The sequence below is a fragment of the Anabas testudineus genome, chromosome 16, assembly GCF_900324465.2.
Source record: "Anabas testudineus chromosome 16, fAnaTes1.2, whole genome shotgun sequence".
Taxonomy (NCBI): Eukaryota; Metazoa; Chordata; class Actinopteri; order Anabantiformes; family Anabantidae; genus Anabas; species Anabas testudineus.
In genome coordinates this window covers 13,400,020-13,423,209 of record NC_046625.1, presented here as the reverse complement: position 1 = coordinate 13,423,209, position 23,190 = coordinate 13,400,020, and the positions used below count along the sequence as shown (strand labels likewise).

At 42.2% G+C, this 23,190-nt stretch overlaps 1 protein-coding gene across 2 annotated transcripts in view; it reads right to left on the bottom strand.

Annotated features, from left to right (window-relative positions):
* The window catches only part of aplp1 (amyloid beta (A4) precursor-like protein 1), a 28,290-nt gene extending 5,368 nt beyond the window's left edge, over window positions 1-22,922 (bottom strand). Inside the window, exons 1-8 of one of the 2 annotated variants that reach the window (XM_026371708.1) lie at window positions 22,642-22,922; window positions 5,639-5,818; window positions 4,576-4,705; window positions 3,507-3,619; window positions 2,937-3,130; window positions 2,541-2,839; window positions 1,716-1,843; window positions 99-173 (exon numbers count right to left, since the gene is read on the bottom strand). In XM_026371708.1, coding sequence (XP_026227493.1) covers window positions 99-173; window positions 1,716-1,843; window positions 2,541-2,839; window positions 2,937-3,130; window positions 3,507-3,619; window positions 4,576-4,705; window positions 5,639-5,818; window positions 22,642-22,707 — 1,185 coding nt within the window. In that variant the 5' untranslated portion in view covers window positions 22,708-22,922. The remainder of the gene's footprint in view (window positions 1-98; window positions 174-1,715; window positions 1,844-2,540; window positions 2,840-2,936; window positions 3,131-3,506; window positions 3,620-4,575; window positions 4,706-5,638; window positions 5,819-22,641) is intronic. The other variant, XM_026371709.1, reaches the window with a different exon arrangement.
* Between the last annotated feature and the right edge of the window lie 268 nt (window positions 22,923-23,190).

Below are 23,190 nucleotides of genomic sequence, written 5' to 3'. Positions count from 1 at the left end.
AGCAACTGTGAACGCAGTCCCTTATAATTTCATATTTTCGAGGAAATATTCAACAACTGAATAAAGTTGATTAAGCAGGTTGTTGAACGTCCACTTACCTCATTCAGGGCCTGTCGTTCTGTCTTTGGCAAATTCTTTGACTGGTTGTCTGCCTCTGCCCATTCCTTCATGATCTGAGGAATGGAAAGATACAACATATTTATTCACCTTAGTGGAAAACTATTACATACACTGGAAGGTAGAACAACCTGCATAAAGCTGACACTGACAGCTCTGCATATGCAGTATCCTTGGCTTTACACTTGCGCAGCTATAGAATAAAGTGCAGAGGATCAGTAGTCTAGAACCTGCTACCTGTTAATGATTGCCGATGTTAACACAGACAACGTCACTGTCGCTAATCCACAGTTTTGCATGTGGGTAGGTTTTAAAAACATTTGGCTAAAGTTTTAATTTGGGGAAATGATTGCATTTTTTAAGCCAGCTGCTCATCATCTACTACTCCTGTCTTGCCTGCCCTGCTTTCCCACCAGAGCCACCAAGTAACCATCCTCCACCCACTACTGGACCTATTTTTTGCCTGCTCTTCATTTGTACAATCACCTTGCTTTGAACTGCATGCTTGTCTTGCTATTGAGTCTTGCTTGGTTCCTGACATACATGTAGATAAGAAGATCAGTATCACAATATATCAAGTGGTTAAACTACAGGCAGCTTATCTTGGCATATAGCTCAGAAACAGGTGGCATGACTATGTCTAAAGGTAACAAAATGTACCAGCACCTCTAAAGCGTAAAGCTTGTTTATTTAATCCACAGAAAAATCAAAGTGTAACAACTCGAGTTGTGGTTTCATGTCTTTGTACTAAGCTAAGGTAAGCAGTGCCTCATGGTAGGTTCTTATTTCTTAATGAACTCATTGCGTGGTATTATCATCAAACTCTTGGCAAAAAAAACCAAACAAATAAGTAAATGTTTGCTAAAAATTACAAAAAGCCATAATGAAGGAAAACAGCTACAAGACATATTTTGTTGAAACATTTTTTAAAAAGGAGTGCAGACATCTGTGTATTGTTCAATGTTTAATCATTTAAAAATTAATTGTGAGGCACATTAAACATGTACTGAAGAATGCACTTTTAAAGATGCACTGAAACCGTTTCTCTTCTGCTCCTTTTGATGGCAATGATGAAAACAGCATATTGGTGGTGGGCGATACCACAGACAAAACCCAAATCAAGTTGAAAAATCTTGAAGTTGTACCAGCTGTCTTGAGATAGTGAGCCAAAATATACGCCCACATACATGCAAACATAGCCAGATGTGTAGTCTGATAAATTTTCATCATATATGAAACTCAGTCTTTCCATTCATAGCGTATGAATTGACTGTTTTATGTTGCATTTAAATCTTTGTCTTATCAAATTATAAGGGGATTTAATATATATGAGAATATATATCGTCAGCCACCAGACCCAACTTCATTCTATTAGTGGCATTTGTGGAATCCTACTAAAACATTTTTCCTTTAATTTGCCTTAATGCAGGTAAAACACGTACATACCAGTGCCTCTATCATTTTTATAATCCAGTTAGGTGTTGAGAGTAATGGATCAGTGAGTCTCAGTGAGTCCCAGACTAATTAATCACCTGAAAAAAAGTCTGACGTGGCAGCCAACAAAACTATTAGCCGGTTTTTAGCCCTGTGAAATTCACCTCATTGATGCGCTTCATTCTTCGCTCCTCCAGGTCTGTTTTGGCACGCAGGAAGTTTGCATGCTCAGTGTCATCCACTGGCTTCTCAAAGTACACATCCACTCCATCTGTGGGCCGAGACGTAGTCACTAAATGGAAATAAACGCAAAACAGAGGATGAGAGCCAGAAAGTAGTTATCCTGTAATGACAAGTACAGCCCCGGTCAAACAGTGGCATGATGGCCATTGATCAATTAAACACTACAACTGGAGAAATCAAGTTCTATATATTTGGGATTTACAATTTTCTTTATGTGAAATGAAACAATAATGCAAAAAAAAAAAAGAAAATTATGATGAAAAAACAAAACAAAACAGAAAGTAGCACAATGGTTTAATAATACTTTTAGTAAACCTCATAATAAACCCAACTCATAACCACTCAAAGTATCAGTCTGGTCAAGTTCATGTGTAAAGTGGTCAGCTGCTCCATTTACTGCTCAAACAAGCACAAACCGTGCTGAGACCTGCTGTGGGGGTGGATGTGCGCCACACTGACTTGACATGCACACAAGTTGATGATGGGAGTGGAAGGCTGGAAGTGAATTAAGCGCCGAATACAGCCCCCACATTTATGACACTTGTGTACAAGTCTCTATCATACATGATGTGTACGCTTGAGTGTGGGCACGTACGTTGGAAAATAAAAAACACTATTTGCTATTTTTAACATTGTTTCCCTATTGCAAGCTAATAAGGTCAAACAGAGTGCAGGAGATGTGCCATGAGCACGATAGTCTACCCACTGAATGAATGAGGGAAATGGAGCTTAAAATTAGAACTTACAGCTGTCCCCCTTCATCAGTGGTGCTGAGGTGGTTGGCTTCTGGTTTTTGTCATAGTAGAAAGAATCCAGATAGTCTGATGTCTGGTAGGGACCTGAGTCAATAGGGTAGTCATACTCCTCTGGATCTTTTACAGCTATAGCCTCTTCTTCATCTTCTTCTGCTTCCTCCTCATCAACTTCCTCCTCCTCTTCTTCCTCCTCCTCTTCTTCCACCACTTTATCATCCTCCTCTTCCATATCGGCCTCATCCACATCTGTTACAGGAGAGGGGCTTGGGGTAGGGGCTGTTAGTTTAGTGCTGAAAAGAAATAATAGGGACATTCATTAATTCAGTGACTTCCAAAACACAACCTCGAACATCTGTATTATTGTAGCTGAAAGGAGTAGCGTCTTACACAGAATTCAGTTTTGCACTGCTCTGGGATGTGAATGTTTGAGTACCAACAGGGATATCTCTCTCCTCTGTCTCTCCTTTATCACTGGTACTCCCTCGGCCTGGGCAGCACACATACTCGACTCCCCGGAAATGTTCTCCACATGGCAACAGCATCCCGTAGCTGTGGAGCTCCAGATTGTCTGCAGTACATTCCTGAGAGGCAGACAATCAATCAGATCCATAACATTTAAAACACACTAGGAAGTAGTTTGAATGAATATTTGTAAGTTACATGTTGCATAGAAAACACACACCAAAAGAGAGTTTCCTGCCACCTTTCCTGCTCTATAAGAAACAGGTAGGCGTACCGACAAAGTATGATGAACTATACAACACAGCCCTGTGCAGACTTGTCTAGTCTAGACTGCTATTACTGTGAGGCTATACTGCACAAGAGGCTTTAAATCTGAACTGGAAAGTTTGCTGTGTACATGGAAAAAGCACCAGTGGAAAGTCAAATACCCTATTTTTCTTTATTCAAATGGCCGTACACCAACATTGAACAACTGCCCCTTCATGGCATTCTCACCTCCTTAGCAATGTTGTGCCAGTATCTGTGACTCTCACAGGCATCCATCTGCTCGTGGTGGAGGAAGCGGCATCGGTCGGGTACCAGCAGGGCCTCGCTCACATACTCGCCCTCTGCAGAAAGAGAGCAAGAGCAAGAAATGGTAATTCGGTGGAAGGTCAACTAATTTAATGTGAGCTTAGTGCTCGTCATAAAGTGAAAATGTGCTTTAAATATAACACAAATATAAAACATTTAATACAATCACACAAACAGCTCCACAAATCATACATGCAGATTTTTGTCTGCTTAGTTTTTTTTCAATAAACTAAAGCGGAAAAGTAGAGGAATTAAGAACAGGTTGTCTTTATTTGTTTAAAAGCTGTTCATACACCAGTATTATTGCTGCTATATTATACATTGTGCACCAATAAAATAGGCCTTACAGGAGAATTCAAATGAGCTCGAGCCAGTTCTACAGTGCTCTGACTCACTCTCATTGCTCATTCATTCACTTATTCATCTGTCGTTAGCCTTTCAGCCCCCTAGTGGTGATAAGTTTGCAGTACACTGTACATCCACAAGCTGTGACAGCAGTAGAGATGCAAAGGCAAGTCTGGCACTGCAATAATCCATTAAAGGAACAGTTTGACATGTTGAAAAATAGGCTTATCTGAAATGCTGATCATTAGATAAGAAGATTGATCACCACACTGAACTTGTGGTTGGAGAATACTTCCATTCAAGGGAGTTTTTCGTTGCTACTGACACCTAGTGCTTGATCGAGGGAGATTTGCTGGGTTTGCTTCATGGTTTTATGAGTACTCCTTATTATGTTCAGTGTCTTAAGATGATATCTGTTGTGATGTTGGCTCTATATAAAAACAAAACTGAATTACATTGAATTGATACTTAAGTGTGCTTAAAATGTTGTTTTCTATTACTCAATTCTAATATCCTCAAAGCAGTAACTTGGTATATGATCCAAATGCTTTTAACTATTTAATAAGATGTGTAACTGTTAACTAGTAGAAATCTACTGCACAGGAAACCTAAACCTGTAAATTGTTGTGTGGTGTGTTGTTCTTACCTAGACAGCGGTAGGGCAGGACTATGAAGGGGTGTGTCTGGCAGTGGCCCCAACCTTTCTTACACCAGGCAGGGATGGTGACAGGTCTTTTTGACTCCTCTATATGAGAGATTGGAAGCGCTGGGTACATCTGGATGGCACAGGTACATGCAGAAGACCGCAGGCACACATAAACAGATGCGTGGACAGAACAGAGGGATGGCGTACGAGAGGAGCAGTGGATAGGGGAGAAGTGGTTAGAGAACAGGTTCAGGGATTGGTTGGGAGAGTCGAGGGGAAAAAGAGGAGGGAGAGCATGGTGAGTGGGGAGAAGGCAAAAAAGGGGAAAAGTCATGCAACAGCCTTTGCCTAATCCACTAGACACTAGATATGGCACTTCAATAAACAGTCTTGTTTTTCACTATATTTTTAAATTCACTTTCTTTGTTTATTCCTATGGCAATATTTGAAATCACAAGCCCATAGTGAGGCCTAATAGCAGGAGAAATGTAGCTGGTACAGAGTCTGAATGCACGCTATAATGTTTTCTTCCAAAATATCAAGAGAAAAAGGAAAAGCTTTCGTGTAAAGGCCATCACAGAGGCATAATGTGCCAGCTAATCGCATTACAGTCCATTCAGGCTTGTGCGTGCCGCCCCATGTAGAAAGCTATGTCTGCTTTTGGCCTCCAGGTGGCGCTTGGTATGCTTTATTTTTCCACTTCAAATACTTTTGTCTGTAGGAGGAGGGGGTGGAGGGTGTATGTATCACTGACTCCCTCCAAGTACATATTAAAAGCACACATATCAAATAACAACAGGAGGATTTCTGGATGGTAGCACAATTGAAATATCATAATATTCCAACAGGCCACCATCTCTCCACTATATATAGTGAAATATATAGATTTGATGGGATAGGTGTTAGACAAAACCAAATTAGAGAAAAGATATATCAAATGTCTCAGACAGCGGCTTTTTGATTGATACTATATTGTTTCAAAACCAGCTGCAGACTACTTTATGTGTGTTCACTGCAGCTGTTCAGGGTTATTTTATTTCCCTTGCATGGCTCAGGACCATACCTCCTGACAGTAGGACAGGATTTCGCTGGGCTCTTTGAAGCAGCCTTGGCGGCCCTGAGGATCCGGCTCCCACTGGCCAGTCTGTACATTCATGTGTAGGAGCTGACGGCCACAGAACATGGCAATCTGCGGTTCAGCCACCTGGGAGCTTGGCCCGTTCACCTCGGCCATGGCCAGAGCCTAGAGAGCAGAGCAAGAGATGGGGAGGGGGAGAAAGAAGGGAGGTGAAGATGAGTCGATACAAACACGGTGACAGGTAATATTGAGTTTGAAGCTGATCCAGAGCGGCTAGACCACAGATTCTAAATGCACTCTGACACTATCCAACATCAGACCAAAAGTGTAGGCCATGGTGCAAGACAGAGAGTAAGTGAAAAATCGAAACAGAGAAGCGAGAATGTAGAAGAGGGAAGGAGAAGCTAATGCACAAGAGGACTGAGATCACGCTGCAGCTTTGAGAGAGTATCGGCAAATCTAAAAATCAGGAGGGATCCCTAGAAGACTCCCTGTTGAAATAACCCTGAAGTGAATGACACGAAGAGCCATTAAAAAGCTCAGCTTATTGACTGGTGGCCTACGCTCCCGGTTTGCTGACAGCACTGACAACTCGGAAAAGATGAAGAGGAAAGTGTATAACAAAAATATACAAAGAGTATTTAAACGATTGCTCTCTCTCTCTCTCTCTCTCTCTCTCTCTCTCTCTCCTCTAGCTGCCTTCTAGGATGTTGTTATTGATCATGGGATATGTTGCCTCTGCCTAAGGGGAGGGCCCAGGGGACACCACAGAGAGGAACAAACAGCAGCTAGGCCGTGGAGTCAGGTGTTAATACAAGCTTATTGACCAATTCGCCACTTCACTACATTAACACACAGAACACAGAGAGAGAGAGAGAGAGCTCTGGGAGGAATAAAGGGGGAAGGGGTTAAAGTAAGAAGGAAAGAAATCTTGATGAACAGCACAAACATCAGAAAACAGGACAGCACTGAACCCTTCAGGATCATGAGAAAGTGCACTAGTGTGCTTCTTTCACTCAGAAGTCTGAGTCATCTCTGGTGCAGAAATGAGTTGTTTACCACAGTCGTGCACACTCACGCAGACCCAGTAGCTCAAGATGTGGGATTCTTGGCGCATTATTTGACAGTTAACACTCATGGTCGAGAACATGGAATAATATTTACCGTCTAACCCTGAGACTCCTCAGAAAAGGCATCCCACACTCTGGAGCCTATGTATGCTCTCACCCTTTCATCTGCACTGACAGACAGAGAGACAGACCTACTGATGACAGACAAGGCGGGTGACGCTGAGCCAATTAGAAGGAAGATGCCCAAAGGGAAGAAACAGAGAAGAAAAAAATATGGGAGAGTGATGCCTGATCAAAGGGAATCCCTGCTTTGGCCAAGTGGAGCTCAAGTGTTTGAAGTTCTAATTAAAATTCATACCAAATTAAATAAATATATAAAACCCTTTGAGTAAATGTACAATAAATAGAATAAGCCCACAGAAGTCCCTGCGTTCTAATTATGCTAAGAGGAGTTGGAGTTTATGCATGTCTTGGCAGTATTTTATTTTACAAATTACTGGTATATGTGTCTTTTGTAGCGGACCACTTCCTGAAGCATGCTGAATTTTTTAGATTTATGAATTCATTGTTCATGCCCTGCAGGACACTATTTATCTATTCTGTTCTGTTTTGTTTGAATATCAATTAGCAGAGAAAGTGTTTTTTTCTGAACCACTTTCACAGTCATGGGCAGTAAACATAAGGAGTTTCAAAAGGTGTTATCTGGTAGCTGCATTACTTTCTCTGCTTTGATTTCAAAACGTTTAAATGCTAGATGTTTTGTTCTGCTCTGGAAAAAAAAAAAACAATTCTGTTTTGCAGCCCATTCTACAACTTTGGCAGTTACAGTCATCTCTAGCAAGCTTCAAGTCTGTGCAAGTTAATCATCACCCTACAGTGAAGTGATGGGAAACAAAGGCTGCTTTGACGCCATGGAAAACCGTTTCAACGATTCTCAGTCGTGGCAGCTGGACTTCCTCCTCCTTACGTTGAAACGTTTCTCATCCAAGTAGCTTCTTCTGTTAGACACAAATACATCCTGCAGGTTGGTTTCCCACCTCCTTACATGGGTAGGGTGTCTGAGAAGCTGAAAATACTTTTTGGATACCACTGCATGCCAGTCCACTTCAAACCCACTAACACGCTCAGAGAATCAACTGTGTACCTTCATCTTAGGGACAAAGGACACTTCTTGGAGGACAATGAGGTTCACATATTGGACAGAGAAGACAAGTGGTTTGAGAGAGGGGTGAGGCACTTAATTCAACCTGTCTTCTATTTATCATGCTGTCAGGCAATGTGTGAAGAGGAACTAACCTTGAGGATATATCTGTGGTCTCTACACGACTATCCTCAAAATGAAGATGCTACTTGGATGAGTTTTGACTGTGTTAGTTATTAACAGTGCTTAATTTGATCTCTTTACTGGTTTAATTTACTGTGGGATAAGCACAGGAAAACACTGCTGGGGCTGCAGATCTGCTTAGCTAATGTCTAAATAGATATACCTCTTTGACTCAGGAAAGGTCAGCGCTATGAAGAAAGAAAGAAAAGAAAAAACAGCTTCCGGAAATTTGAGAAGATAACCTGGCAGCTCCCGTTGGTCCAGCTCTCTCATTGTGTCTGCTCTCCACTACTACTCTTGCAGAAAATCAATGCTGAGCGACTGCAACTGTATCGCCGCCCCCCCCCCCCAATCAATAACAGTCCATCAGGAGCCCTAGGCCCTGACCTCCAGGACGGCAAGCATGCAGACTAGTCTGATCGGGGAGCAGATTGGAGCTCCTTCTTGTGATAACCTCTAATAAGAAATACTCTTTAAAGATGTACATTATGTTGGTCAGAGCCTTCGTGGCAGCAGCTTGTTTTTGTCTCAGTTTGGATTATAATCAGTTCCTCTCCACAGACTGCCACCGTGATGGCATCATATAAACATCGGGGACTGATGACACACGGTGCCTTTGTAGGAGCTTCATCATACAATGCCATTGTATTCCCACGGCAATAATAGAAAGTGTCATCATGTGCGTCAGTCCTTATTCATGCACCAGTGGAATTCGTTGTACTTGACATTTTTATCTACAGAGTGCTTGATGTGGAGTTCCCAGTTTGGTGCACCTCATGTTCATAAAAAACTAACTTTGACTTGGGAAATCTGTTAATTGATGCTAAAAAGCATTGTGGGAAACATCTGGTAAGACTGTGCTTAAACCCAGGAAGGACAGCTTGGAGCCTGATCTCCTTCCAGTGACTGTTTTTGTTTAGTGTACTTGTTTTAAGAGCATACAGCTTTGATTTAATCAGCTTATTTAATGGCGTTTTTAAAAATGTGTAATTAAAAGTACATTAAAAATACATTCAAACATTTCAACGTACACTTCAATCAGTTCAAATAAGTGCATTATGCTGGATCTATATAGTAATTGTAGTATTTTAGTGACTAGTGACAGAGATCAGGAGAGCTAGGTTTTATTTACAATAAAAACAAACTAAAATAGCTGCCACATGTTTTGTGTTTGTGTTGCACCAGCCCACTTCGTGTCATTGAACCAAGAAGTCGTACTAAAATGATCTCCCATATAAATTACCGATCACGGTTCACAGACAATGTTTCATAATCATCCTTTGTCAGCTGCCATCAGGTCAAAACATGTCATGCCATGTTTGAGGCCAGTATGCAGTGCACAGTTAATCCATGGTGAGAATGTCAGCGTGTCGCCATAATTTAGCTCAATGCACTGTTAGCATGGATCTAGACAGAATTTGAAAATATGCCTCAAATCCTATTATTAATCATATTTATTGACTATTGTTATTAATAGTAATTATTTTAAGTATTAATAATATTAACTGGTATAATTGGTAAGTGTTCTGGGGTCTTTAGAAGACATTGCTGTATTCACTAAATGCAGATTAAACAGACACAGACAATAGGCATCTATTGTGAAGGATTAGGATTTCATTCATTGCTAAAAATAGTTTTTGCTACAGTGAATGAATCACATTCTTGTGCCTTGATTAAGCTGTTTTGTTCATGTTTTATACTTACAAATTATAGCTGCGATTCCCTTTTGGATTGGCAAGCATGCAGTCAAGGATTTTCAGTGTCTTGGTGGTATATGCAATTTCCATTTTAATGCCTGTTAGACTGTATTGTTAAGACTGCTGTGTGTTCATGGCAGTACAGTCCCAGTCTCCATCAGGAAATGAGGCACACTGATCCAGTTGGCTTCACAATAATGCTTCACAATCTGTCAACAATTATGTTTCTTCTCCAGGAAAAGACAGGTTGTAGAGTGAGGAAATACTGTAGTGTACCGACACATCTCCGTCGAGTACACTGCTGCCTGCAAGCACGAAGAAGGCGGCGGCGGGGGGGTGGGGGGGGGTGGGGTGGGTTCAGAGGTTGGCAAGACATGCTGCTGTTCAGCCATCCTGGGTCCCACATATCATGTCCTAGTGCTGATGAAGCTGAAAAAGCAGACAGCCCAGAAGTCTGACAGCTCCCCACTGCGGAGAACGCTGCATCATTAATAACCTGGTGATAAAATGCCGGACACATCAATTGACTTTCTGCCTTTTCGCCAGATTCTTTGCCTCCGTTAGCTCCCTTGATATTCTACTTTTCTCTGCTCTGCTCCTCCATATCAGCTGCATACTGACGGTGCTGCTTAACTTTGTGATCACGTGTACTTCCACTGTTTCCATAGCAGTAAGCAACACGAGGAAACTAAATGATCCCACAGAGACAGGAACACACTGTACATTGGAACAGACATTGTGAAACAGCTGGTGCAGATATAATAATGGTTTATAATATTTTCACAGATATCCCTCTGGTAAAGGAAATTATACTGCAGCACAGAACACCCCAAAATAAGAGCTATCGTAGCTCTTTTATCTTATCTTCTAATATGAGTGCTTCTTTCCGTCAGAGCTGAGTTGGGCCAGGCTGGTACATTTACATGTTCCTCCAGCATGTTCCACCCTGTTCTAATTAAATTTTCAGCACCTGTTCCACCCTTATGTTGCAGGATGACTTCATCCTCTGTAATGATGCAATCTCTTGGCCCTGGCAGCCAAGCCAGAGCAGAAGAGGCGGAGGGGAGGAACCCACCCATCATTTGTCACCTTTTACAAGTCGCTGCCAGACTGTACATTGGAGTGCCATGCCATCAGCGCTTCAAAGACCTTAAGTAGATGTACAGTCTTTTAGTGATGCTGCGCTGGGAGTAACATATCATGTTATTTGCACAGCCACAGCCATACTTTTGATTCCCTGGTTTGATTGATTGAAACTGTTCTGTTCTGCCTTTGTTACTTGACATGCTCTAAATACTGCAAGGTAAGTACCCTGTGTGTATCTGTGTATTAGTGTTAACACATCTGTGCGTCTGTGTCAGTGCTGTGTGAACTAATCTGGTACATACTTAATTTAAAAGCTACAAAAATCAACTTGAAACTCTGGTCAGATAAATATTATACACCCGATGATTAATTAGACATCAGACCCCTGAGGACGAAACTCTACTTAGCAACCAGAATCTGAGATACCCCATCAAATCAAAACAGACCACGATGGCCATACATCACAGAGACATAATAACCTTTAAAATAACAAGATACGTGTGTTTACCTGGGTCTGTCTATTACACTGTAATTTGACAGAACAGAGTGGGCTGTAAAATATGCCCCAGAATAGGACTAAACTTGAAAGCATCAGCTGAACAGTCATGAAATTACAGCAGGGTTTCTGAAACCAGATGGCAAGCACTCAGGGCAATAACATTTTACATTTGTTCATTATAGCACAACTTCTACAGTTGACATAGTTTAAGTCATTAAATTTACAAATAAATCCCATTTAGTCATTATTATTATTAAATCTACCCGCGGTGAGCTCCACACTGTGCAAATGATGAACTTTGTAATATCTGGTCCTTGTTATTATTCTAATTAATATTATATTATTCACTCTGTCACACAGAATGCTTGTCTGAAAGACACACACACACACACACACACACACACGCGTGAGCATGTCTTTTGTGCTTCTGTGCAGCGCAGATGGCTGAATAGTGGGTGTCTTCCTGCTCTCGGCGCCCCTCCTTCATACTTTCTCTATATCCCCCTTCCTCCAGTGCCTCTCCCTCTTCCTCCTCCTCCTTTCCTTGATCCACCCCAGCCACCCTATCCTTGATACACCCCTTGTCTCCCTCTCCCTCCCTAGCAGCTTTCACACAATGCCTGACACTCTGCTGTTTGGACCCCCCCCCCCCCCCCCCCGGGCAGTGCTAAATGGCCAGATAGATTTGGGAACATTCATCATTGTAATTATGTTGCTCAATTATTCATGGACTCCATCAGCCCTCTTCCTGGTGTGGCATGTAGTTATTAGAAAGTAGCAACATTAGCCTGCCAGACTCTCATCGTGCAGAGGGGACAAAGGAGGATAACGCAGGTTCACTCTGCACACTAACCCTCGTTATTATACATATCTGACTAATGGCTAATTGAAGTCATTAATTTTCTATTCAGAAAAGACTGATGGGCAGCGAGGAAACGATTCCACTGTGTTTCATCTATTGTCCTGTAGTTTCCCACTGTAGACCACATAACAGTCTAACTGTAAGGTTACTCACTGGATCCTGTATTGAATAATTCAGTTCAACTCATCATAACCAACCATTATAACAGAGAGAGAAATGTAGAAACATCACAGTTTCCTCTAAATCAGGCTTCATCATTCCAGATTACAGTGGTCCAGGCTCCAGCTGGGCACACTGGGAGCAGATGGCCCTATAATCACCAGGGTTCATCTAGGTCTGAAACAGCAGCCAAACCCAACTCCCAATATTTGATTTAATTTCAAGTATAGCTTAAAATAGAGGACATGTCAGATGGCATCACAAGAGACTTCCTAGATTCGGAGGCTAGTCGTGCTAACCACTTTATGATTGCTGGTACAACACCATCCATTCTCAGTGTTTTAGCCTATGTCTTCTCAAGCAGTGCTCTACAGGCTGCTGCTGCAGCTGGGGGCTTGAAAAGAGTCATGACTGATTTCTCTCTGCTGTAAGGCTAACTTTCTCATCCTGAAACCCTTAAATGATACAGATTCCTCTAATCTACAGTAACTTCATGAGCAGACGGTCCGTCCACACACACACACACACACACACACACACACACACACACACACACAGAAATAAAGATGTCATCTGTCCCCAGCTGGGACTCACATGACTCATGACAAATATCATGCAAACACACATGCTGCTTCTCTCTTTTATTTTACACTCACAAAAACACCTCATCTTTATTTCCATTGTTGAGAAAAATATTCTCACGGCTATGTTTCCTGTCAGCGGCTTGTTTTTAACATCCTGCCTTTCAGCCGTCTCCTTGGAAAAATCTTGCAAGAATACTATGCAATCAGCGGCACTAAACAGGAAACTCCCACAGATATTAAGTTTCAGGCGTGCTGTTGCCAGTTCTGTGGAAATGTGGTTTTGCAATATTCAGAATGTGACAAGTGATCGTGGTACTTGTGTTGCTCTGAGTAGGCTGAATGTATACGCATGTCTGACTCTCTGTTCCGCCCACATCTCAACAAATGCTTCTTCTGAGTCACGCACCATAATGACGCCACACTGTACATGCCTCCTCTCCAAAAAGACTAAATCATAGCTCGTCTTTTTCAGCATCCTCCCAACGCCACCTCCTCCTGCAAATATGTAGGAGGCAGACAACTGCGTAAGAATGTTTAATAATTACAGCCAAAAAAACAGAGACTCCGGAAACATGAAGTGCCTGCAGGATTCTTTATACGGCCAAAGCTGAAAATGATTTAATCTTCTGGTAGCATGGCTGATGAATTTCTGCTGTTACCTAACACTGCTGAACCTCCTTCACAGTTAAGTAACACAACATGGCAATGCCAACATTTTAATGCCAAACACTGTGAGCCTGCAGATGTGATTTCAAGCTGAAGAGTTACCTCAGGGGATTGAAGGAATCAGCGGCTTAGCGGGGATTTGAGCACTGCAGGTCCATCTGAAACATCCTAATATCAACACAATTGCCAGGGATTTTCTGCAGGCAGATTGAGATTGACACAATGCAAACAAGCTCAACAAATCTGTATTTATACGGTACATACATTTAAAAGGTTTGAGTCATATCTTGGATTCAGAGGTTCAAATTTCTGTCATCAAGTGAATGATGTGCGTTTTCACAGCTAAAATGCATTAAACACTAAAACAATTATGTCCTTAAGGTTGTTGCATTTTCTCCCATATACAGCAGATTAAATGGAATAGAAGGTAGTGTGAGTTTGATCTTCAGACTGACGGGAAATGATGTAAAAATGATTTACTTTATTTTGCACTTGAGAGAAATAGCTGGAACATGTGTATTTTGTGCAGGGGAAGATAAGACTGCAGGTCCTAAAGCAACTGCACAATGCCCTTCAGCATGTTTTAAGTAGATTAAGAGAATCCCATAACCTAAATGAGGTCATGTTTAGGTTGAAAGACTGTAATAATTGATCCACTTAAGGACAGATTGTGTTTCTACTGTCTCTTTGACAAACAGCAGCCACCATCAATAAGATGTGATGCTTCTTGTTTCGCCCTTCTTATCTCACACACAAGCCCTGGGGTAAAAGTACTTGCTTGTACTGCTAATGACCCTCACTCCATTTCTCTCTATTTTTCTTTTATAATTCTGAACTTATATTTAAAAAACCATCACAGATATATTTAAAACATGCTGACAGGGTGTCAGCCAACCACAAAATGTTTGGACCTGTTGAAATCATTTAATATTCATCCTGGGACAGTACAGTAGATGGTGAGCGTGTTTCAAGACTCTTCACCCTAACATCAGTTGATATTGTATTCATATTTGCAGAGGTTATCTATCCTATTTTGACTGCTCACTAGGCTTTCCTCACGAAAATCAACTACAAAATTGAACTGAAAACATGAAGCTTATGTATCAACAAGAGGTCTTCTCCTGCAAATGTGTTAAGATATTTCCATTTGTTTGTCCTTTGTTGCTTCCTCTGGGAGCTTTAGAACATTTTGCTCAGTCATCTTCTGGTCCAGCCTGTGTGTTAACTGTTTTTAAAAATGTGCTGTCACAGTGGATGGGAGTGTTTAATCAAATGACTTGAAGCATGTCAGATAAATCAATCTGTGCTGAACTAAATACAGTATACGTATACAGTATAGTGGCAGAGCCATAAAACAAGTAGAGACCTTCAGCGTGAAATGAAGAAATATTCTGCATAGGATGAATGGGAATGGAGGAGGGGGAGAATATGGGTTAAAGAAATTCATTTATCCTTTCCTTCTGTCTCTTATTTATGCACATACACAATCCAGATCACATTCTGCCAGCTCCCCTGGGAGCCCATCTAGCAGATGCATGTTATGGAAATGTGATATATATATATATATATATATATATATATATATATATATTTGACATACCGGTATATATATTGTGTGAGCCTCACAAAGAGAATATGAGATGGGGGCAGAGTGGTGTATAGCTGTGTGTATTTATTAATAATATTATCATATATATTTGTGGTGGTGGTGTATGTGAACAGAAAGCCAAAAGCAATAATCGTTTTATTAGTGGTAGAGACCCCATACTAGAGGCTCCATACCACATACATTATACACCACAGTAAATATATATGTAACATTTAACTCGTTCTCACAACATGTTGGTTCATTGTTTTAATGTTGGTTCATTGTTTTAATTTCAGAGGCGTGTGGTATCACCCCAGTGGGAACAAACTGGTATTTAAATCCTAGGGAGAGGTCAGACCATTGCTGATGAAACAGCCCAGCATGGATACTCAGACCCTTTCTAACAGCAAAGATGTAATAGGGGGATAACCTTATTCTCTCAGCTAGTGTCTTCAACAGTATGTTGCCCTGCTAGCATATTTGGCCTACCGTTTATGATAATGAGGTGCTCTGTTAATGAACAGTGGGATAAACAGCTACATCAGGGTCCACTGGGACCAGGGTGCCGCTTATTCAGTGCAAAGAAAACCAAAGATCTGTTAAAGACAAGCGTGACATACTGTCATAGCAGTACGCAGCACGCCGCGCTCTATTTCATATCAGCTTCTGCTCCCTCTTCGTCCTCTTCATGTGTCTCGCTTGTTCCCATCGAACTCGTAAACACAGAATTTTTTAGCCCTCTCCTCTAACGTTCTCACTCCCAGCATCACTTGGCCACTGAGGGTGGTTGTCATGGTAACACCACCCACAGGAGCCCGCTACCTTCCCTGTTACCGTAGCAACTGGCTCCCTACAGAATTTCATGTCACTCAGTCTCTCTCTCTCTCTTTCTCTCTCTCTCTCCTTCTTTCTAACATGAAAGAGTTTCCATATGTTTTGGTCCGGCTTTGTGTCCTCGACAGGTTGCTTATGGCTTTCCTTATCACTGCCTGTTGGTTGTTTACACACCACTTAAATTACCTATGCAATACTGGACCCTACTGAGTTTGGCTTATTGCTGCTACACACATTGAAGAAACCTTTGACTGCCTTCCACAGGTAGATGAAGAACTACAAATCAGTCTTGCAGCTAAAATGAAAACTTTGTTTCAACAGTTGCAATAATTTCTCATTTTAAGATGAAAAAGGTATTTGAATAATAATATAATCCACATAAAAATAATAGTGACAACAACCATGGCCTGGTGCCATCTGACCTTTAGCAGGGTTACAACTCCAGAGACACTGAAAGAATTCCTAACTTGTACACGGTAAATACAGCTGATCCCATTCTTGCTCACTAGTTGTACTTAGTACATTTCAGTGTGGTGAATCACAAGCTGAAAATTTGTCACGTCCCTCTGATTCCTTTTTACCACACATATGATCATCTTTCCATCTGTCTGTCCTTCAGACTTCACTTCAGTGACTGCTATATTTACTGCTAGGGTTATTTTTTAAGGTGGGCTATTCTGGCCCATAAAGATTTGACTTTACCGTACTAATGTATCATATTCAACACAAGCACTACTCATTACCAGCTGCACTGGAAATTACTGTTTGATAAATCTGCTGACAAATATAATGATAACTGAGATCATGTCAGGCAGACATGTCCAGTCTTGCTTTAGTCCTCTCAGTGTTATTTTAGAGCGGGGCCACTTTGGTGAGATAATGCGTGCTGCCTGTGCAGTTTGCCAGTCTGTGCTGCAGAATCACTCAGCAGATTAAATATTAGTGTTATCTCATTTCCTCAGGCCATAAAGTCTCCACAGACTGCCCAAATGAAGGGAAATGGTTTAATCACTAAGACAATCTGTAAGAAAAGACCCCTTGCTGGGTCCTAGAAACACCATTTGTGCTTTGTACTTTTATTACATTCTCTTTCCAGGACACAGCTAAGCTCTAAGTGTACAATTTGTCAGCTGAGCATGTGTGAGTATTGGTTTTTAACGTACTCAGCTTGGCCTTGGCGAGCACAATGACCCCGGTGTGAGAGGAGAATGAAGCACTCTTTGTCTATCCCCATCACAGGCTGAGTCTTATTGTTGATGATTAACAGCAGCCACAGCAACACCTGAGTCTCTTTATCATTTATAGCTGTTTGCACCAGGAGCCTGGTTCTTTATAGTAAGCACCATCTGTTTATGGAGCGTACAGTATAGGTACCGTCAATTGCAGGGAGCCTTTGGAAATGATATGTTTGCTATATACTGTGCACTGATTCAAATTATGTGGGGACATTTCTTCTCAAGTGAAGGTAGTGAAACTTCTTAACTACCTCCAAAATTAATTCCATTATACATCGATATTGCTAAATAAACTACCAGCAATTGAGAATGTCAACTGTCTCTTGCAAATACTGTACTGAAATATGCTTTAGTATTAAATGTCAAAAGCAAATATCAACTGAATGTCTGTTATTCATTGTCACGCAAACGTTATTATTCTCACCTTACTTCTACACCTGACTTCTGAAAGCAATATATTCTCACAGGCTGCTTGTGGATTGCCAGACAGCATTCAGACTCAGTTTGGAGGATAAATTATTGAAGAACAATCACAGAAGAAAAGTGAAAGGATGTCACTGGCCACTGAGAACTGCTGAGGCAGATGGAGAAGCAGTGTCTGAGATAGTGGGAAGGGGAGGGGTGAGGCGTGCCTTTGGGATGTGGCAAAGGAGAACAGAGGAGGATGGGGCAAAGACAGACAGGAGGAGACTTGGGGGTGGGTTTAAGGGGTAGTATGGGGATAAGCCAGGTGTGGGGAATCTTTTGTGTTTTGTGTTTTATCGAACAAGGCTGGGGAGTAGGTTCGGAGGGCGGGAAAGGAGGTACTGTACATTCAAAAACAATTAAAAAAAACAAAAACAAAAAAAAAAACAGGCAGCATGAAGACAGCGGAGTCTGACGGTTAAGAGGGTGCGTGACAAGTGCCAAAGCCCTGTCGACAAGCGAGAGTCCAGACCTTTCCACGGCCTTCAATTATTGATGGCGACTCTGCAGCGTGCTATCTTTATAAAAGCAGCAAGTGTGTGTACTTCAGAGTCGTCTGTGAGTGTGAGTGCACGACCTAATCGTGTGTATCTGAGTGATTTCTACAATACCACTGTAACTTTGTTACATTAGATTAAGCTTTTAGTCCTTCGGATGGAGCTGTGTGATTTTGTAACTGCTCCGAATCACAGAGCAAAAAAAAAAAAAACTGCCAGAGAGAGCATCAATTTTCCTCCTATATCAGCTCCTAATGTTCTTCTGTGGAATATGAAAACAGGCCACTGATCACTCTCAGCGGACCAAACAACCCCACGCTCTCTCAAATCCTGCAGCCGCAACCGTTAAGTAAATTAGATTTGCTGCTTTCATACAACTCAGTGGTCCACTCTAAGTTTTTCTTCTGTCCTCCCCTCCTCACATTTCAAGGCCACCTGTGAATACATATGCACGACAGAGATAGACCTCTCTCCCTCCTTGGTTTAGTTGCAAAAGGGCAAGGCTCCTCCATTAGCATGCACTCCACCCTGCAACCCACATAGCATTCTACATGCTCTACATCACTTACACTCCTTCACCCTCATGCTCTCCCTTTCTCAAATCATCTGCTGTGCCAGGGCAAGCCCCTCTCTCTCTCTCTATCTCTCCCTCTCTCTATCTCCCTCGCTCTCCCACTGCCACTGTCTCTCCACCAGCTCTCAATCTCTTTCACTGCGCTGTGTCTTTTCCCTCCTGAACATGGAGGACAAGTGTTATCACCACACTGCAGATGTTTTCGAGGGTGGCTCCTTTGAAACCTCCCACTGGCTGCAGCAGGACTAAACATCTCGCTTTGCCCTGGCAGTAAACTTTTGCTGCAGAAATCCAACCCGTTCCAGGCTTACTGTGACGATTATGCAGGGTGTGAAGACCTTGGGCTGCTCTGCCGTGCCAGACTCTGGAGAGGAGTCAAAGCTGGACGTGATCAGGATAGCTACATTATGCTAGTGTGTGTCAGTCCCTCTAGGTGACGCTGGACAAACATGCATGTTTGCAAGCAATGCAAATCTATTTTTTTGTGCATGGTTTTTCCTTAATTACATCTAACCCGAATTCTGTGAATTACCATATGTATGCCAGGCTATTGGGATTTACATGAAGTGATGAGCCTTATTAAATTCTGGACTGGGAATTACTCTCCTTTCAACAGAGACCCATCATTTGTAATATTTCACATAGGCCAGAGGACAAGATTGAATTATCTAAAACTGAATTTGGCAGAGTTTCCCTAAATCTATTGAGATGATGCTGCACAAATGTGCGATTAATGTCAATTTATTTTCTGACGAAAAGCTGGATGAACTCTATGCCTGGAGACTCAGACACAAATGCATACAGTACTTGCTTCATTTCCACCCCAGACACGACTGGCAGTGACAATGAAAATGAACCCCCTGTCTAATAACACTCTGAACCACACAAGGCACTGTTTCAATGTTGTCGATTGCATGAATGGCCCAAAGGGTGCATTAATGTCATTCACTGAGTTGTCACTTCTGGTAACAGCTCAATTGCTAGGACACATTTACAACGCTCCTTTCCCCTGGCACGGTGTAGCTCTCATTTCACAATGACTGTGCAAGATTTAATCCAGTGTGTGTCTGTGTGCTGCACTTTACAAACTTATAGGCCAGATAGAGAGAGGATTGGGGGGGGGGGGGGGTGTTACAATAAGATGGTACGTTTTATGCCCACTAGCACACAGATATAGTAGTTAATAGCAAGCACACAGGAACCCATTAGAGGAACCTGATTATCTCTTGGCTCTAAAATTAATTAAATGAGTGTAGGCAGTGTGTGTGTGTGTGTATGTGGGTGTGTTTGTGAGAGAGAGATCTGGTTGTCCTTATCTTTTTTCTTCTGTTTTTTTTTTTTTTCTAAAGAAATCCTCTTGTGTTACTGCATTGGAAAGCAGATGGGGGTGGGAGGTGCATCAATCTGTATGGCTCTATTCCAGCATAATGACTAAAATTGCTGTTGCTGTTGTGATGTAGTGGTGGGGGCATGTGGTGCACGCAGAGCAACTTTGTGACTCATTATTTCTATTTAATCTTCAGCCACAATAAGATATGCTTCCTATCCTGCAGCGCTTTCCTTCCCTATTCTTTCCCTTTTTCCCCTATTGTGCTTCCCCAGACCTTCTGAATTTCCTGAAACCTGTAGATAAAGTAGGTTCATTCCAGAGTCTGCCACTGCAGGGCTCTAGGTTCACACTGCAGTCATTTATCTTGATATCTACAGAACTGAACTAGCCCCTTTTTGTCAAATAATGCTACACACAAAGAAACACAATCGCTGTATGAGTGCGTTCTTAAATCACATTTTCCTGTGTGGGGGGTATAGACAAACAGCATTTACAATCTCAGTGCAATTCCTAGCTGCTTCAGATTGTATGGGATTTAAAGTATTGAATTGCTTGAATGTTATTTTAATATACATAGGAAACTGCAAGATAACAAAATTTTATAAATTTTGCATCAATGCAAACAGGCACCTGGAGCTGTTTCTTTCCTCTAATGCTTAATCTACATCATGTTAATGCTGTGCCAGGTCAATATCATCCCAAAGAATAGTTTATGAGATTTCATATCACTATCATAACTTCAGTGAGATGGGATGGGAACTGTTCTCTACGTGTCAATTAGCTAAATGCTTTAGGTGCTGCAACAGGTAAGTGCTATTACCTGGGAAGCCATTACTCCACTTGACGTGCAGTAAGTGAGACATCGTGGCACACAGGATGATGTGGAATTCGTGTTTCATCTAAAACCTATTGTGGCTTTTGCTAATTGAGAACGCTGCCAGAAAATGTAATTTGATTAGACATGGTCCCAAAACACTGACAATATTAAATACCACACTGTAAAAGAAAGATCACGACAATTCTCCTTTTCAACCTAATTGAAGTTGAACAAGTTAAGGGAAGACGACAGATTTATTAGGACTAATACCACTGTGTAATCCAGCCAGCCAACCCTCTCACAGAGTAATCTTCACTATAAAACCTTCATGGGCAGGTCTCCTTGTATGACGCTAAAGCCTGCTCCTCAGCATAGCATTAAATCCCACTAAGGCTCTTAGAGAAGTGAAATTATTTCACAATAAGAAAAGAGGCTTTATGAATGCACAGACTCGCTGTGGAAGATGGCTAATAAATAAACATCTCACAAATCCTCTTAGGAACTTGGGCACGCGCTGAACCAACAGTCAAGATGCTCCATATTGGATCTCAGGCATCAGGAGCGGGCTTGTTCGCTTTTCATTTCAAGGTGGAAAAATGCATTTGACCTGAGCCACCATTCCAGCTGGGACATCATGACTCATCCCCCCCACCCCCACCCCCTCCACACTCATTCACAGATCAAACACCACCCTACCCCTACATACATGCTCCAACCAGAATTCATGCCTCGGGTCTATTACAGACTACTTTGCTGAAGAATTACTGGGAAATAACTTGTGGGTCTGCACTTAGTCGTGATGAGACGGTAGGAACGCAGGAGCAGCTGGTGGCCCATTGATCTGTGGCTCTGGACAAGACACTTTCACTAACTCCTCTCTAGCTATTGATAGAGACACATGTCAATAGGATGACCCCATATCTCTCATTAGTATACTCTGCAATACCCATGCACTGCACGTCCAGTGCTGAACATCATGTGTCCCTGGATGAAACAGTTTGCTCACATGCATTCTGAGATCAGCAGATCTGAAAGCAGAGGCACACAAAGGAAGATAATACACTGCAAAGCAAAACAACCATTCCTGCAAGTTCTGTTTCTCACTATAAGATCAAACTGTACGTCCTCTGGTCCACTCAGTGCCCTGTCTTGAAATATCAAATAAGCAGACACCATCCTGTTGGGGAGATGCAGCACTCCTCTAGAGGACGGATGCAAGCTGATTTCCTCCTTGGACAAGGCCTGGACTGGATGCAATGGGCTGCGATTTCATTTCCATCCTTCCTCAGTGCAAAAGGCCTGTAACATTCCTCATCTCACATGCAGGCCCGGGCTTGACGCAGCGCGTCAAACAAACACTAAATCACACATTTGTTGTATATATCAGTGTGTTGTATTTATATGGCTGGACTCTCGGCTTGTATTTTTGCATTTCAAATCCTTTCACCATCGCTGCGCTTTGGGTGGATGTCGTGTGTCATTACTTTTGCTGACACAGGATGGCCGGTGCTCAAGGGTGCATTTACAAATGAACCCTGCCCTAAATAAGGACGCGTGTCAGCAATAAGGAGATGGGAACAGTGTTCTTGGCATGAATAATATCGACATGTAATGAAAGGTCCAAAACACACATCGACAGTCTGCACAACTACAATTGCAATGCGCCATCGTTACAAAGGAATCAGACTGTCTTTCCCTTACCTCGACGTTTTCCCACACGCAATAGGACAATACAGCCATCAGCAGAGGTATTGTAGTATGTCCCATTTTCTCGCCTCCTTCTGTCTCTTTTATATCAAAGCTGCTATTAGAAAATAATTGACTCCAACATAGGCTGTCTGGTTACATCAACTGAAGTGATGGACGCTGCGTTCGTCGGCGGCTTCCTGCTGTATCCCCCTGCGTCTGCGTCCCGTTCGCTCTTGCCAACGGGCTCTCCAATGGCAGCCTGAGCTTTTATGTGGGGGATGAAGTCTGACAGAACCAAGCCCTGTTTCTGCGGGTATTTATCACAGACTTTTCTCGCGACAGCTTCGCCGTAGCTGAGCGTAGGGAGACATCTTGTGGCGGTGGACCGACAGTGTCGCCTCGGGTCACCGTCGCCCGCTGAGCGTCTGCGTCATTGTTGAAGGTGGAATCCGACCAGGAGCTGGTTCATAGTCACATTGTGTCAAAGTGTTCTGTTACACATCTGAAGTCACACCTGGATGTGGTGATTTAAAGGACATGGAGTTGCGTGCACACTGATGC